The sequence below is a fragment of the Phacochoerus africanus genome, chromosome 5 (genome assembly GCF_016906955.1).
Source record: "Phacochoerus africanus isolate WHEZ1 chromosome 5, ROS_Pafr_v1, whole genome shotgun sequence".
Lineage (NCBI taxonomy): Eukaryota > Metazoa > Chordata > Mammalia > Artiodactyla > Suidae > Phacochoerus > Phacochoerus africanus.
This window is the reverse complement of record NC_062548.1, coordinates 4,791,221-4,807,457: the sequence shown is the minus strand read 5'-3', so window position 1 is coordinate 4,807,457 and position 16,237 is coordinate 4,791,221. Positions and strand designations below refer to the sequence as shown.

Here is a 16,237-nt window from a genome sequence, read left to right as displayed (position 1 = left end):
CAGCCCCGGGCAGGCGAGCAGCTAAGGGAAGACGAGGGCGTGAGCAGAATGGCTAGGGGGTCGCCGAGGGCCGGCAACACACACATTCACTCAACCCACCAACCTGCATTTATTGAGCACCTAAGGCATGCCAGACACGGCCAGCACTCAAAATGCAGAGCTGTGCCACTGTCTCCTTCAGGAGGGTGCTCAGTACTGACGAGGTTGGTGGCAGGTGCTGGGCGGGAGGGAAGGCGCCTCCCTGCGTCTGGTGCGGGAAGGGATCTGGCGCCCACTCCTAGAGGATGCCCTTCCAGTAGGGATGACAGAAGGCCCAGGGCCAAGCTGTGGGGGCAGCAGAGGCTGAGGAGCCCGGGATGGGGTCCAGGGGCCCAGGAGGGCAGGAGGAGCCCAGGGTCAGAGGCACCAGAGGCTGGAGACCCAGCGCTTCCAGGCACATCACAACCCCCAGCAGCTCCTCTGGGGCTGCAGGCACCCGAGCGTCAGGACTCACCAGGGCGACCTCTGCTCCCAACCAGTGACTAAGCCCTGCGGAGAGCAAGGTCGTCCTGGAGAGGGACCGCCTGGAGGCCCAACAGCGCTTTCCTGGGTTCGGGAGGTACCACGGCTGGACTTTCTGGAATGCCCATCAGATACCAGCTGCCCGTCATGAACCTGACAGAGCTGCTGGTGCAGCTACGTGTGCAGCAAACACGGAGGGGTGGAGGGGGGGGAAGGTGCTTGGCGCTCGGCGGGCAGTTGGGTTTTTTCCCATGTTTAACCCCCTGGCCAGAGCCTGGGATCCAAAGGCAAATGAGATGTGTCCCTGTCCTCAGTGTGATCGGGCGACTTGAGGGAAGGGCTTTGTCTACAGAGCCCTGCCGGGACGGCGGGGGGCAGAGTCCAGCGAGGCAAACCGCTCTGACCTGCCTTCTCCGGGCCGCTGGACGCGCGGAGGCGGCGCCGGGACGGAACGCAGAGCGGGGGCGCGATACTCACATCACCTCCAGACGGGCCGCCCTGGAGTCGTTGCCGCCCTCGGAGACGATCTCGCAGGTGTAGTCCCCGATGTCGCCCGACCACGTCTGGCTGATGAGGAGCGACCCGTCCTTCTCCACCGCGACCCTGGAGCTGCCCGGCGGGGCGATGACCACGTTGTCCTTCTTCCAGACGTAGCTGCGGGCGGGCACGTCCCGCGTCAGGACCTTGACGGCCGGCCCTCCCCCGGGGGCTACACCGCCAGCAACCGACCCCCTCGAGGACACAGCGAAAGCCGCCGCCAAACTGTGCTCTTTGAAAGCTGAATTTTAAGGTATGCGGATTATACATTTTAAGAAGTAAAAAAAAAGTGGGGAAGCAACCAGCTGTCTTGGTCGCACCCGCAGGACAGCGGAGACAAGCGGGACATCGCTCTGTCTCTGAGTTTAGGAGGGGACATCCGGGGCCGCAACGGCGCCTCCTGCTCCTGGAGGACGGGGTGCTGCCTAGACGGGAGAGGCGGCATCCCCAGGGCGCCACGACTCAACTTCGGGAGCGAACAGGTCCCACCCCGTAAACATGTTTTCTTAAAATCCAACCACTGCGGCAGACTGCCCTGAAACCTCCGCCGCTTCCCCTTTCACTTCTCTCTGAGAGTCTAGGCCACGTTTCAAAGGGAGACGCCCTAAGAGCCTGTCCAGCCTTTGGATGTCAGTGGGCAGGGGCCCCTCACGAGCCACCGCGAGATGAGGCCAAGGTGCTGGCCTGGATGTCCAAAGCGCACCGGTTCTTTAAAGGCTTCACACACACAGAGCACCGCTCACTAGCTGCTCATCGCCCACAACCCCGGGCAGAAGAGGCTGGATCCCACACGAAGGCTGGGGGCAGCTGCTCACTCGGGGCGGCACTCAGCTGCCATCGTGCTCGACCCGTGCTCCAGCGGTGGGGCTGGGGCAGAGGAAGCTGGCAGGTGTGCCAGAGAGTGAGCACCTTGGGGCAGTGGAACCTGGCAGAGGGGGCCCCCCGAGAGTGAGCACAGAACCCCTTCTCAGGGAGGAAGCGCCACGTTTGTCTGTTTCATCACAGTAAAAAGCTGCGTGAAAACCACTACAGTCCTGGGGGTTCCGGGTGTGCTCTCAGGGCATCAGGAAACCCGCCCGCCTGTCCTGTCCTCTGTTGTTCCCTCGGATGACAGGGGACACTCCCAAATCACCTGGAAACGGATTCTCTTCCAGAATCCAGGAATTCTCGGGGCACTCTCTAACTTGTTGGGTTTTGTTTGTTTTGCATTCAACATCCTTGTAACTTGGCCAGACTTGGGTTCTGAGCTCCGGGGAACTCGAGCGAGCCAGGCAAGGCTCTGGAAAGTCATGATTTGCCAAGAAGAGTGAGCGGACGGCTGCGTCTCCAGATGCAGTTAGGGACGCGTGCGCCAGAGCCAGCGCCAGCGCCCTCCGCTCAGCGTGACGCACGCCAGAGGGGAGGGCACCTGAATTCTCTCATTTGGTGCCCTCTGTGCCTCCGGGGCTAAGGCCACACCGAAAATACTAGGGTGGCGGTATGTTTTTCTAGATTCATTTTCAAGGCTGGTTCTCAAAATTAAAAACGATTTTGAAAGTGGCAGCTCTTTAGGAAGATGCTGGCCACCGAGAGCCATCAGTGCCTGCTGCCACGAGTCTCCCTGGACTGTCCCATCTTTCATCACGACCTTCCAGTCTGAGTCAAACAAGGACGGGGTGTCACCACCCCTGAGGCGTCTGTACGTTCCCTGGCCCCCTCTGTCAGGTGCGTCTTCCCCTGTGCGCGCTGGGTAACCACAGCTGCCTCTCCCACGTGGAGCTCCCCACAGCCGACTCCCGGGCAGCCACCCTCGGAGGACGGAAAAGCCCACGAGCCCAGCCTAGCCCCCTCGCAAACAGTGCTGGAATCCCATTCGATTCCTCTGGATTTTTCTCTCATTAACTATCAGCCTCTGACAAGTGCGTTTTACAGATAGTGTATTAACCTTGGCAGAGGAATCATGAAAAGCTGTATTGAAGCCATGGAGGGGAACACAGCTCCCTGTAAATAATACATAAGGCTGGGGTGGAAAATGGGATTTGTGTGATTACTAGCGGCGCCGCCGCAATCAGGGATCTGCGGCTGAAATCCGAGTTCCTGCGGGGCCTCCCTTCTCATCTCTGCCGCGCTCCTGAGCTCACGGAACATGAATGCGCCCCAGTGGTAAGGGACCGAGCTGACCGGAGAGACGCGCGGGGGTCGTGGGTGGCTCCGCAGTGCAGCGCCGCGGTGGTCCCCTTAATCACCACGCTGTCCTCCGGGGGCCTCACGATGGACGTCCGATCTGGAAGGGCACAAGTCACACTCAGGTCACAGGCTCAAGCCCCTCTTCCCTGGGTGGGGCGGCGGGGGCGGGGGGGGGGGGGGTCGGTCGCCTGACATCAAAACCTCCTCGTTTTTTCTTTTTCCAGCAACACCGGGAGCGAGCCTTCCCGGCTCCGCGCTGGGCCCTCTGCACCCTCCGGGGAAAACCAGAAGGAAGCTTGTGGGCAGCTCTTTAGTGGGTTCCACGCGCCCGCGAAGAGTCTGGACCCTCTCCCGAGAAAATCAGCTCTCTGGCCGTCCTGCTTTTCTCTGTCCACCCTGACTCGGCCAGGGGCTCTCCTTCCCGCTGCTGCACCTCAAGCCCCAACAGGCCACTGAGTGTCCTGGCATCGCGTCTCCCAAAGATCAGAAGGAAAGCAGAGGCTCAGAGCCCAGTGTCCCTGCCTGATGCCGCGGGGCCACTGAGGTCTGGGGACTGGGGCTGCACCGGCCGCCCAGCTGGCCACAGCCACTACAGCCAAGGTCCAGGCGACCCCCCTGCGGTGTCCCCGCTCGTCACACCTCTAGGGGGTGCTGCTCTGGCACCATGAACTGAGCCCAAAACCTGAATCTCGAATCTGTGTTCAGGGCCCGGCCCGAATGCTTATTAGCGGGGCGTCACAGGGGTGCCTCTGAGCTGGGCTCTCGGGTCCCTGAAGGCGGAGGCGGGGGTCCCACATGCTTGGACAGAACAGGGAGGTAAGGCCTGGGAAGAGCCTTCTGCCCCCCACAGGCCACACGGCGCTGTGCCAACCACCCTAGTGTTAGGACTTTGCATCTTACTGAGTGATCTGCAGAGACACAGACCTAACTTCTCCACTTCATTCTGGGGACACGTGACGAGTCAGAAACGGGTGGTAGAATGGACCACCACACGAACAAAACCTCTTTCCAGTACTTCACGCTATTGGACTTGGATCCATTTCTTTTGAATGCGTGATATTTTTAGAACACCTAATACATTAGAAAGGGTCACTTATCAAAGTGGACAGCAAGTATGGCATAGAACACGCTGGCCAGATATGAAACAGAGCACAACAATTTCACTTTCCTTCAAGGTGGTACTTTCACCAGTTATTCACTTGGGCAAGCTAAAATTTCCTTTCCTCCTATAGACAGCCCTACAAAATCTATTACTGCGTACTATCTCTTGCATTTTTTTTTTTTGGTCTTTTTAGGGCTGTACCCACGGCATATGGAGGTTCCCAGGCTAGGGGTCGAATCGGAGCTGCAGCTGCTGGCCTACACCTCAGCCACAGCAACGCCAGATCCTTGACTCACGGAGCGAGGCCAGGGAGCGAACCCACAACCTCATGGTTCCTAGTCGGATTTGTTAACCACTGAGCCACGACGGGACCTCCGTGTCTCTTGCATTTTGAACAGTTTTTTAGTAATAGGGATTTGGATGAAGCAGGGAGGAAAAACTTGATCAGCCAGTGAGGCTAAATGCTTAGAAATCCAATCCTTAGGTTCCAGACAACAATTCATTCTGCATTTCAGAGAGCTGTGGTGTAAACAGAAGAAAAAGAAAACAGTTGGAAAGCCCACCAAGATCTTTCTCTCCGTTCACTCCTGACACGTGTAATGCACGAGGCGTGTCTTAGTTGGCTGTCAGGATCGTACAGGAAAAAAATCTTCCCTCTGGGATTTTAATTCTGGACCCGTTGTTCTTTATGATGCTGATAAAATTAGCCAACCCGGGCGTTTTGACATTTGAGCTCGTTTGGGATGACATTGCCCCTCCACTAACAAGTTAATCTTTTCTCTCTCCTGAAATGTCCCCAGTTAAATCTCGGAATACATTTTCTCATTATTCTTTTAGAAGCTGAAAAATTAATTACTCAACAGATTTCTCTAAATCAGTGGTAAAAAAAAAAAATGACTGTCCCCCGATTAGATTACAGGGTCCAAGGGCATGCTGACACCCCAGGCGCAGATGACAATTAAGCCGCCAGGAGCAGGAGGCGGCACGGGCACGGGGGTCCTTACTCCACACGGTGAGCGTGGCAGACGCGCGCAGGGACCCCTCTGCGTTGGCTGCATGGCACGTATAGTTGCCCGCGTCCTGGATGAAGACGGGGGTTATCTGCAGGCCCCCAGACTCGAGGAGCATGAACCTAGGAATCCGCACAGAGCCACTGGCCAAAATCTGGTTTCCTGAGGAACAGAGAAAACAGGACTGTTAGACCTGAATGGTTGCCCCCGAGAAAATAACTGCAGGAAACCATCAGAAGAAAGTGGAAAGTTTACGCACAAAAATAAGCAAAGCAGGAGGTCCCGTTGCGGTGCAGTGGAAATGAATCTGACTGGGAACCACGAGGCTGAGGGTTCGATCCCTGGCCTCGCTCAGCAGGTTAAGGATCTGGCATTGCCATGAGCTGTGGTGTAGGTTGCAGACGTGGCTTGGATTTGGCGTGGCTGTGGCTGTGGTGCAGGCCCCGCAGCTGTAGCTCCGATTCGCCCCCGAGCCTGGGAACCTCCATATGCCATGGGTGCGGCCCTAAAACAGCGAAAAAGACAATAAATAAGTAAAAATATCCAAGGCAGTCTGCTTTAGCCTCGGTGAGAAGAACAGAAACCAAGCACACCCTCACGGCCCCAAACTGAGAGATGCGGTTGAACAAATTCTGATCCGTGTGCGTGATCGTTCCACGTGGGTGACTTCCGTTGCGTGTTCTCTTCATTTTTACGTGTTTAAAAACGTTCTCTATAAAGCTCTTATGACATATTCTAAATCAGGGACGACAACAGGAAAACACGTAAAGTGAAAGAACCCCTTTCTCCTGACTCATCGGGAGCTTCCCAGATCTTCCGTCGACACGCGCTGGTAGAGCAGATGAGTCAGACCTGTGAGGGCTGGGAAGTCACCAAGTGGTTTTCTGGGCAGAAAAAATGGGTAAGTTTTTTTCCTTTGTTTTCTTAAGGGCTGCTCCTGCAGTGTATGGAAGTTTCCAGGCCAGGGGTCGAATCAGAGCTGCAGCTGCCGGCCTCTGCCACAGTCACAGTCTTACTGGATCCAAGCTGCATCTGCAACCCACTCGGCAGCTCTGCAGCAACGCCAGATTGTTAACCCGGGGAACGAGGCCAGGATCCAACCCGAGTCCTCGTGGACACCAGTCAGGTTGGTTACTGCTGAGCCACACAACGGGAACTCCCCCCAAATAGGGAAGTTTTGAAGTTTTGCCCGACACGGTCAAGACCTGTTCATCTACGGGGATGAACCCAACTCAGCTCGGGCCTGTTGGGGACGGGCTGCGTGCTGTTTGTGAGCAGCAGGGGTGCCGAGCGGGTGGCGGGGCTGCGGGAGCTGCAGGAGCGCCCGAGGCAGGCTGGCCGCCACTTCCCTGGGAACGGAGGGTACAGTCGCGTCTGGCACCCTGCTGAGCACGCAACCCTCCTCAGCCAGAACTACCTTTCCTAACGCAGCAGGATATGCGTCTTAACGCTGAGTGTTACCCAGGAGGAAGTCCTTCCTTTCTCGAACGGGGAAGCACGGATGAAATCTGGCACCTGGGGTTGGAAGGAGCCCTTCAGGCCTAGGGTACCGAGCAAGGGCCTGACCAGCAGAGCCAAGCTGGCAGTTTAAAGAAATGTGCTTCCGCTTCCAGTCTGTGGCCTCGTGCACACAGGATCTGGCCGGACCGATGCCCCCGTGCCTGGCATCCGGTCCCTGTCAGGTGCCCCAACAGGGGCTACTTACTCCCCGCCGCGCGAGCGGATGGGGGGGACACACACGACCCTGGCCGGCTGGGCTCCCCCCTCGATGGCCGCGCCCTGTGGCACACGGCTGCCTACCTCTCCTCCACGTGATGGCAGGTCTGGGAGCCCCGGACACCTGGCACCTCAGAACGGCTGTCATCCCGTCCGTCACCGTGGTGTCCGCCGGAGGCTGGGTAAAGGCTGGTGCAACGTCTAGGCAGGGGAGGTGGACAGGGAATAGTCAGCGTGCCGTCCCTCTGAAATGCTCAGACCCGCCCGGCGGCCCGTCCCCCCGGGCTTGTACAGAACGGATCGCAGAGGACACCGCAGCGATGCGGACGAGACCCTCCCAGGAGCGGCCGCACCCTCCCGCTGCACGTGCCCCAGGAATCGGGCATCTCGGTAACAACCTAAAGACTCAGACGGTCTCGGGACATAAGGGACACACGGTGGGAAGGGCGGGAAGAAGCGTTTAGACGAATGTCAAAGGGAAGAGAGAGAAACCAGACAGGTGGTTTTCATTACTTAAAAAAAAAATCAAAAAAGCTAATTTCCAAATATTAAACATTATCCAAAAGATGATAGTATCTCGCTTTCTAGGACCTGTTCCGAAAAGTAAAATGACCAGATTCCAAGGACTCTGGGAAAGTATTTCTGGGAAGTGCTGTGGGTCCCCTCGTCCATGGGAGGCCACACGTGCCTCCAGTCTCCAAGTGTCCGGCCCAGACCAGGAGGGCGGGGCAGCTCGGGCTGCCGCAGGGAGGGCTCGGCCAGCCCGCACTACTTTGTGAAGAACCCCCCCACCCCATGGCTGCATCTCCCAGACCTTGTCCCCGCGGTCTCTGGTCCGATGCCCCAGGGGAAGAGGTGGCAGGACTCTGGCCCGGGCACAGTTGCCCTTCCTGCTGCTTGTCCACCTCCAAAGTGCACCCTGGACCCACAGCTTCCCCCCGCCTCGGGTGCCTCCACCTGGACCACGCAGGGGCCTCCCACTGGTCTCGACGCTTCTGCTCGTCCCCGCATGATCCACTCCGCACCAGGCCCTGGGCATCCTTGCAAAGCCATAAACGACACAGGCCACTGCCCACCTCGAAGCCCCACAGGCCCCGCATCCCCGCCAGCCCACCTCCTGCCACAGCCTGTGCCTGTCTCACCTGCACACACCTGCAGCCCGTTACCCCACCCCTGTCCCCACATCCCCAAGTCGGCAGCACAGGCTCCTCTCCACCTCCAGGCGTCAGCTCCAGTAAGAACCTCTGTCCACCCTCCGCAGAGCTTCCTACCCCGGAGGCACTTTCTCTGCGGAGCGCTCACAGAACGTGCTGGAACGTGCTGCCCTTCGCCACCACCCCCCGCCCCGCCCCTCGTCCTGGGTTAGGGTTAGAGAACCTCGCTGTCCTCCTCACAGCTCTGACCCGAGCCTCACAGACCAGAGGATCTGCCCCAGATGCTCAATAAACATTTGCTAAGCGAACGAGTGGGTATTGATTGTTACACACCACGTTTTTCTTTCATTACAGGGGCTTTAATTAAAAAAAAAAAAAAATCCGTTTTGCAAAACCCTGTCCTTACAAGAGAGAGAATGAATGTGCATCACGTTCTCGTGATCACGTGTTTATCTGCTCGGTCACCAGTTGCCGTGGTAACCAGGTTAGGCAGCACCATCCTTTAAATTTCCAGAATGACCCTTCTAAGAACCCTGTGAACAGGGTGGGGCTATTTCCGTTTTGAGGACAAAACTGAGGCCGAGAGACATCAGGTGACCTGCTCTGGGTGTCTCAGGAGAGCAGGGTCTGCAGACACCGCCAGGGGCCCAACCCGGCCGGTCACCTGCTTCTGTAAATAAAGGTGAAGGGACGGCCACACCCTCGCGCTCAAAAGCCTCTGCGCTGCCTTGGCCGCCGAGGGCGGAGGGGAGGACGAGCAACCGCAACTGCGTCCCTCGAAGCCGAGACTAGGTACCGTCCGGCCTTTTCAGAAGGAGCCTGGTCCCCCTGCTCCACTACATCCTGGTCCCCCAATCCCCGACAGGCTTAGATAATTCTGACTGATCCAAACTCACTTTCCGGCTTAAGTTCCCAGCGTGATTTCTACCGCTTGAAGTGGTACAGGCTTCCTGCCCTGCACAGCGAGGGAGAGATCGGAGCCCGGGCCAGGCTGGGGAAGAGAACCCTGGTTTTACCAAAACTAACGCATGAGCCTAGAACTCTCTGGTCGGTCTCTTCAGAGTTGTGGCTGATGAGAGCCACAGGCCCCGTGCACAGGCGCAGGGGTTGCTTTCTGGAACGGCTGCTGCCTGTGAGCAGGGCAGCATTTTGCTTCCAAAAGGGCACACGTGAAAGGCAGGATTCCACACTCGCTAAATTCTACTTCGTTTTAGAAGAACGATATTGTAACTGCGGGAGATTAAAAAGAAAACCCACAGATACAATGAAAACCTTTACTTTATTTTTGAAAGAATCAACTTATTTCTGTGAATGGGATCATAAAAGGACCTCACAGAAGACCTGTAATTGCTCCGTAAAACCGAAATGCAGAATGAATATAAAAAACGGGAAAAAGATAACAAGAAACGGGACAGGAATGAGAGGCTCATGGGACAGACCTTCCAGTTTCGTCCAGAAAGATCGGGAGTTTGTCCCCACTTCTCAATGAAACAGTGTCTCAAGTGGTGGGAGAACCAAGGCCCTGGGGACCAGGGGCCCGGGGTGGGGACGGCTGGGTGTGCTCCCTGCTCCTGGGGTTTGGCAGGGCTTCCCCAGGGGACCTGGGCAGGGGGGCACCGTGGGGTCTGAGGGGTGGCTCTCCCCCCGGCCACCTCTGGCTACAGTCCCGTCCGTGCATCTCAGGGGCAGAATGGATACTGGTGTTTTCTGATGCGCCTCTGGGGCGAAGGTCGGGAAGCCAGCCCAGAGGGCCCGGCCCCGGGGACGGGCAGTACTCACTGGTGACATCCAGGTAGGTGGAGGTCTGGGCCTCCCCACCTTCGTTACTGGCAAAGCACTGGAAGATTCCGGAGTCCTCCGGACGCAGCTTCTGGATGCGCAGGCCTCCAGCCGGGAGCGCGTGGTAGCGGGGGTTCCGGAGCTTATTGACGGAGACGGCATCCTTGTACCACTGGAGGGCGGGAGGGGGGACCCCTGCGTGGACGTGGACATAATCGGGCATTTAAAACAATCAACGTTCAAGAACTCCCGACACGAGGACCGAGGCAAAATGTTCCCGGGGCTGAAACGGCAGGAAGTCAGCATCGCTGTCTCATCTGGCAGCCCCTTTAAGCGTGCTGTCCCTGTCACTTTGCTCATCGTCTGTGGGGATGGGGACGGAGAGGCACGAGGGGGGCGCGGTGGCGGCCGTGGATTCTCCCGGTGCCCCCCCACGGCCGGGTGCCCCGGTCCAGCCGTGACTGCCCACCAGAGGGTCGGGGGGACCTCTGTGCTCCGCAGGGCCTGACTCGGCTGCTCGGGACAGGGTCGCGGTCGGGAGAGACGGGAGCCACGGCGTCCATGCGGCCCTTGCCCGCTGCACCAGCACTGACCCGGCCTGTCTGTGGTCACGGCTGCAAAGGTCGTGGCGAACATTATGGACCAGTATCCACAAAACCGCTAGTGGCCGGCACGTGGTGTAAGCTCGAGGCACAGCGTCGACCAGCACAACGAACAACGGTAACGAGACGACTGCCGCCTCTGCAACCCGAGGGACGGTTGGCTGTGGCGGCAGGGGACGGGGCTGGGGAGCCACGGAGTGCGCGACAAGCACAGGAGGTGCTCACAGACCAGGGCGAGGAGACGGAGGTGGAAAAGCGGCCGTGGCCCTCGAGAGCGATGCCGGTGCAGAGGACGAGGGGAGTCCTGCACCCACGAGTGGAGGGCTGAGCCCCGGCCACGGCTGACCACGAGGGCGAGGGTCAGGCTGAGGCTCAGTGGTCAGCGGCACCCCCTCCTGATGACATCGGCGAGGGCCTCGGCCTCCGGCCAGACATGGCCTGAGGTTGGTTGGGTCTGGGGGTTTGCGGTGGACAAGGCCCTGGGGCAGAACCTGGGCCGTAAAGCAAGGGGCCATCCTGAGGCCGGGAGCATGAGAATCTCTGCTGCGCATGCCCCACGTGGCTGTGGTCAGTGCAGTGACCAGGCGACAGCACACTGTTCCCTGGGGGCCTTGCTGCCTGGGAGACGCCAGACTCCTGCTCTTGGGGGCTCCTCTGGGTGCCCGGGAACAGCTGGGGGAAGACTGTGTCCCTTCTCCCAGAAGCCAGGAAGGGTCAGGCCACCCAAGACGGCAGACTAGAGAGGCCGTCATGGAGCCAGAGACCCAGGCTCTCAAGGCAGCCAGTCCGTGGTGTTCCCGTCCTGGCTCAGCGGTCACAAACCCCACTGGGATCCATGAGGAGGTGGGTTCGATTCCTGGCCTCGATCAGTGGGTGAAGGATCCGGCATTGCTGTGGTGTAGCCCGGCGGCTGCAGCTCTGATTCGACCCCTAGACAGAGAACCTCCATCAGCTGAGGGTGTGGCCCTAAAGAAGGGGGAAAGAGAAAAAGACAGCGGTCCTGAGCTTTGGGCCCCCCATGCTTGCCGAGGGCCGGGGCAAAGTGGAGAAACAACCGGGCTTCTTTCTAGATCTCAGATGGACCTGTGCCGTGGCCTCCCTGAATGTCAAATGAGCTTAAAACACCTGACAAGAGTCGGGAAAGGCACACCCAAATCCCTTGCCGTAAGATGCCATGGAGGTGTGACCCGTCTTGTTTAATAAACGGAGTTACTGTCGTGGAATATCGCAAGGTAATGTATCCTCCGATTCTCTTCTTTGCCTTTGCTATGTTTCCTGTCACTTGTCATTAAATCAGGAAATTAAAAAAAAATGCACTTCAAGGTAAAAGCATACCCAATGCACGCAAAATCTCATAATAGCAATTACATGACGTGGCTTTCATAAAGAATAACCACTTCACTTGCTGCCATACTTTCGCTGTCAAAGTTAAAAGAAAGCAGTAAATTACACGACGGCAGCGCCATGCTGAACGACCCGCTCAGTATACCTTCATAAGCCTATACCTAACGAGCCGTTTACTCTGGAGACGTCACGTGAGCACCTTCTCTTGTCAAGGGGAGAGCTTGGGATTGTCAGTCACCGAAAAATAATTGTTAGTACACAGGGACCGAGGGGTCTTTCTATTTTGGGGCAACTTCATGTCATAAACAGAAATCTCATCCCCGCAGTACTGCAGCCTCGTTTCTAAAACGGAAGCCCTCTAAATATTTTATAGCTTCGCCTTCACAGAGCTGCTGGCCCTAAAAAGCTGGTGTTTGTACAGAAGAGAGAGGGGACCGTTTCCACTCGGAAGTCTCCTGCTTCTCCTGGCTCCGTCCTCTCCCCTCCCCCGCTGCCCCCGGCAGAGCCAGAACAGGGGACAGAGATGGGACAGGGCTGCTAAGGGCGCTGGCGGGGGAGGGGTGGGGGCTGGGACCAGAGCCGCCCCCCTCGCCAAACGGCTCTTCCAGGCCGGGGGGCTGTCCTGGGAGGCAGGGCGGGTGGGGAGGAAGGGACCCGGGGGGTGCCCCCCACCCCCACGCTGGCCCTCCGCCCTGCTCTGGGCGGCAGCGCCCCACTCCTTCCGGGGAACGGAAAGTGGCGGCACCCGATGTGTCTGTTCTGAGTCCCAGGGCCTCGGGTCTCAGGGAGAAGCCGGCGTCCCGGCTGAGCGCTCTCCCAGGGTTTGCTGTCCTGCGTGTAGGGGCAAGTTAATCTCGGAAGGAGCTGATCTGAAGATCTACAGAGGTGTCAGCAACCCAGGCCCTTCAAGCTCTTGGACAAAGATCCCTCCCTCAGGATAGACAGGAATTAACACGAGGGGGCCTTTTCTTGCCTCCATGAGATATCGTGGAATATGCTAAACGTGGGCTTGTTTATGAATCTGCCGGAAAAGCCGGTATCTGTCTGGTTGGGGCGTTTAGCGCAACGGCTCGTGTGCGGGATGTGCGGTGGGGACAGTGGGCCGGTAGGAATCGAGGCACAGAACAGAAGGCAGAACCTCCTGGAGAGCAAAGAAAGCCGACCCACAGCCGAAAAGGCAGAGCAACAGGAAGATGTCCTGTTCGGAGCCGTTAGAACGGTTTCTCTTCTCACAGCGCGGCTGTGGCTGCCCCTCCAATCACCCCAGGGATGGGAGGGACCTTCCCGCCCCTGAGCCTTGGGGGTCACGGGACCTGGTCTCTGCTGGGACAGATGGGACTGGGCTTTCCTTGCTGTTCCCTTGGGTAAATATCATTAGCCCTGCTCTGCACGTGAGGTCACAAGAGCTCAGCAAGGTCAGATGCCTCCCCCAGGCTCAGACGCCTCCCCCAGGGTCAGACGCGCAGTAACTGAGCCCTACTCCACGCCGAGGACCCCGTTTCCCACCATCACAGTCAGCGTCCCGGCCGGAGGACGGCTCTGCCCTGGATTCACCACTTCCCCCCACCCCACCTCCTGGCGGCAGCCCCCCCCCCCAACCGGCCCCCCACTCACCCATGGCTCCACACGCGAGGTCCACGGTTTCCTCCACTTCCACTAAAATCCGACTCTCAGGTTCAGCGGTAAAATACGGTGGCTCTTTAAACAAGAAGAAAACAAAACGGCCCCTCAGCAGAAGAAGCATATTCCAGGAGACCTCTGCAGCCTCAGAGAGTCTAAACTCCCTTTAAAAACTACTTCTGAAAACTTCACGAGCTACCGTCGAGCACACAGACTCGGGATGCAGGGAGCAGAGGCCAAAGGCGATTTATAGGCCAAGGTTTCAGAAAGCAAATTACTACTCAGGGCCATGGCTACTTTTCAGTTCATGGGCTTGAATCATGGAATATCTTAATTCACATGTTGGAAGGACTCTCCCATGAGGTTCATAAAGGTTTATATTTACAACACAGTATTTTATAGGCTAGTTTGTTTCAGTATCTAAACTAAACAACAACTCACGGAGCATGTCAAATAAAGCACCAGAGCCAGGCACCCAGCCTGCATCAGCGAACAGGGCAGCCTATTAACATATTTTTTTAAATGTCTTAGTATTTCTTCTTCTCCAAAATAAAGATTTAATACTTCAGTGAAATGCAAAATAATGGCTAAAAGAAGAGAGAAAACGGGCCTCTAGTGCATCTTTAGCCGCAAAGGAAACTCAGCCGCTTGCATATCTCCAGATACCCGGCTCGCTCGTTCAACAACAAAAAAGCACTGGTTGTATCAAGCAATGAATTTCCTAGGAGAGTAAACGGCAACATTTTTCTCCGTTTATTTGGCAAGAACTCAACGGTGGCACGGCCAAGTTCGTCCACTATAAGGTAGTCATGATTTCATTATCATGATAACGAAAGGCAGCTATAGTCACTTTCTGTGTGATTATTAATTTCTGGGCTCAGATCCCATGTTGCTGTGGCTGTGGTGGAGGCCGGCAGCTGCAGCTCCGATTCGATCCCTAGCCTGGAAACCTCCATATGCCTCGGGTGTGGCCCTGAAAAGACATAAAGACCAAAAAAAAAAAAAAAAAAAAAGAATGAAGTGAAAACATGAGCATCTGCCTCTGAGTCCCACGCGCTTGCAAGGAGTAACGGGAAGACAGCCTGGGGCTCTAGTTCGACCGACATCCTGACACAAAAGGACAGCCTGCTGCGCTCCCACGTGCCCAGGGTTGCCTGCAGGCGTGTGCACATGCGTGTGTGTGTGGTCCCTCGCGTGCTTACCAAGTGTGCCCGTCTGTGCGGCGGCAGGGCACTCCCGCAGCCTCTCTGTGACCCCGCCCACCTCAGGGCCCCTCCGGCCTCAGGCCACCCCCCCCCCAGCTCTCCGGTGCCAGTTCCATCACTTCAGGAACGTTACCTACGGAGGCAAACGGTAGGTAAACCACGGAACTGGCTGCTTCCACCCAGCACAACTCCCCTGAGACTCAAGGAGCTGCACTCCAACGGTGAAAATCCAAAGGGATGGCTGCTTGGAGTCTGCAGGCCAGACCACCCCTGGGCGCTGCCACGATGCTGCCTGGCCCCTGGTCCATGTCCACCTTTGCTGAGCAGTGCCCAGGGCTTCCCCAGGTGCCAAGAGGAATCCGCCTGGGGTCAGAGGTAAGGGACATTTATGCAGTGACCTTGGGCGGGCCCCAGCTGACCCAAGACCTGGCTCCGGGGCTGGAGGGGCCTTAGGGAGCCCCCGGCCTGGCTAGGGCCACTCCTCTCCCAGCCCTGTGCCTACCACCTGGCCAGATCCCCTGGCGCCTGGCCTTAGCTCACGGCCCTGTAGTCTCTGTAGCACCAAGCACAGAGCCACCAGGCCCTGGGCACGTCTGGCTGCAGAGACACAGGCCGGCCACGTGCTCCCTGTGTCTCTGCAGCCAACGCCCAGGCCCGTTTTAGTGGATGAAAATGGGGGAGGCCAGCAATGCTCACTAGTTACTGATTCTCCTGCCTTTTCCAGAAAGTTCCCCAGATGGCCAAGTGAGCACAGTAGGTGTGGAGCTGCCGAAGGCCTCCAAGACCCCCTTGGCTCCGGATCTAATTCCATAACCCCCCATCCCTCCAGGCACAACTTCGGTCCCTGCTGACTCTACGCCAGCCCAGGTCAATAGAACTCAGGGGCCCTCCTCCCCCCTCAGCCACTCCTGCGCACAGGGGGCTCTGCAGACAGGACAGCGGGGGCGCGTCCACCAGCAACGACCGAGCTGGAGGGGGCGGAGAGTCTGCTGTGAACCAGCCGTCCTGGCCACGGACTTTGCGTCCACTCCATCTTCGAAGGGCAAGTGCGAGTCTTAGCTAATCGGCAACAGCTCTTTCTAGAAAGGGTACCCTGCCAACGCAGACACACACTGGACGGCGGCAAATTTATCTCAGCGGCAGCCAACGCCGCTGGGGGCTGAAACGAACACTATGAAGTCATCAGGAAAATGTTCTCATCCACGTGGAACTGAAGAAAAGGCCAGCCACGCAGGGGGTCCTCCGCCCCCAAGGGCCCTGCGGGGGGTCCTCCACCCCCAGGGCCTCGGGCAGTCCTGAGCAGCATCCCGCAGGCTCTCCCGCCCAGAGGCGGGCTCCGGTTTTGGCCTGAGTTGCAGGGCCCGTCCTGCTGTCGGCTCCTCTCTCTCAGGAAGGACCTCAGCAGGCAGCGCACCCTCTTGTGTGCCCTTCACCTGCTTCACGGTCCACACTCAGGCGCCCTGGCCCACTGGGGTGGGCAGAAGGGGCCCCGGAGATGTCC

General features: G+C 57.9%; 1 protein-coding gene across 2 annotated transcripts in view; it reads right to left on the bottom strand.

Annotated features, from left to right (window-relative positions):
* The window catches only part of SDK1 (sidekick cell adhesion molecule 1), a 518,297-nt gene that overhangs the window by 211,652 nt on the left and 290,408 nt on the right, over nucleotides 1-16,237 (bottom strand). For both annotated transcript variants that reach the window (XM_047779450.1, XM_047779449.1), the window contains exons 7-12: nucleotides 13,526-13,609; nucleotides 9,966-10,160; nucleotides 7,117-7,233; nucleotides 5,311-5,478; nucleotides 3,199-3,301; nucleotides 979-1,155 (exon numbers count right to left, since the gene is read on the bottom strand). In XM_047779450.1, coding sequence (XP_047635406.1) covers nucleotides 979-1,155; nucleotides 3,199-3,301; nucleotides 5,311-5,478; nucleotides 7,117-7,233; nucleotides 9,966-10,160; nucleotides 13,526-13,609 — 844 coding nt within the window. The remainder of the gene's footprint in view (nucleotides 1-978; nucleotides 1,156-3,198; nucleotides 3,302-5,310; nucleotides 5,479-7,116; nucleotides 7,234-9,965; nucleotides 10,161-13,525; nucleotides 13,610-16,237) is intronic.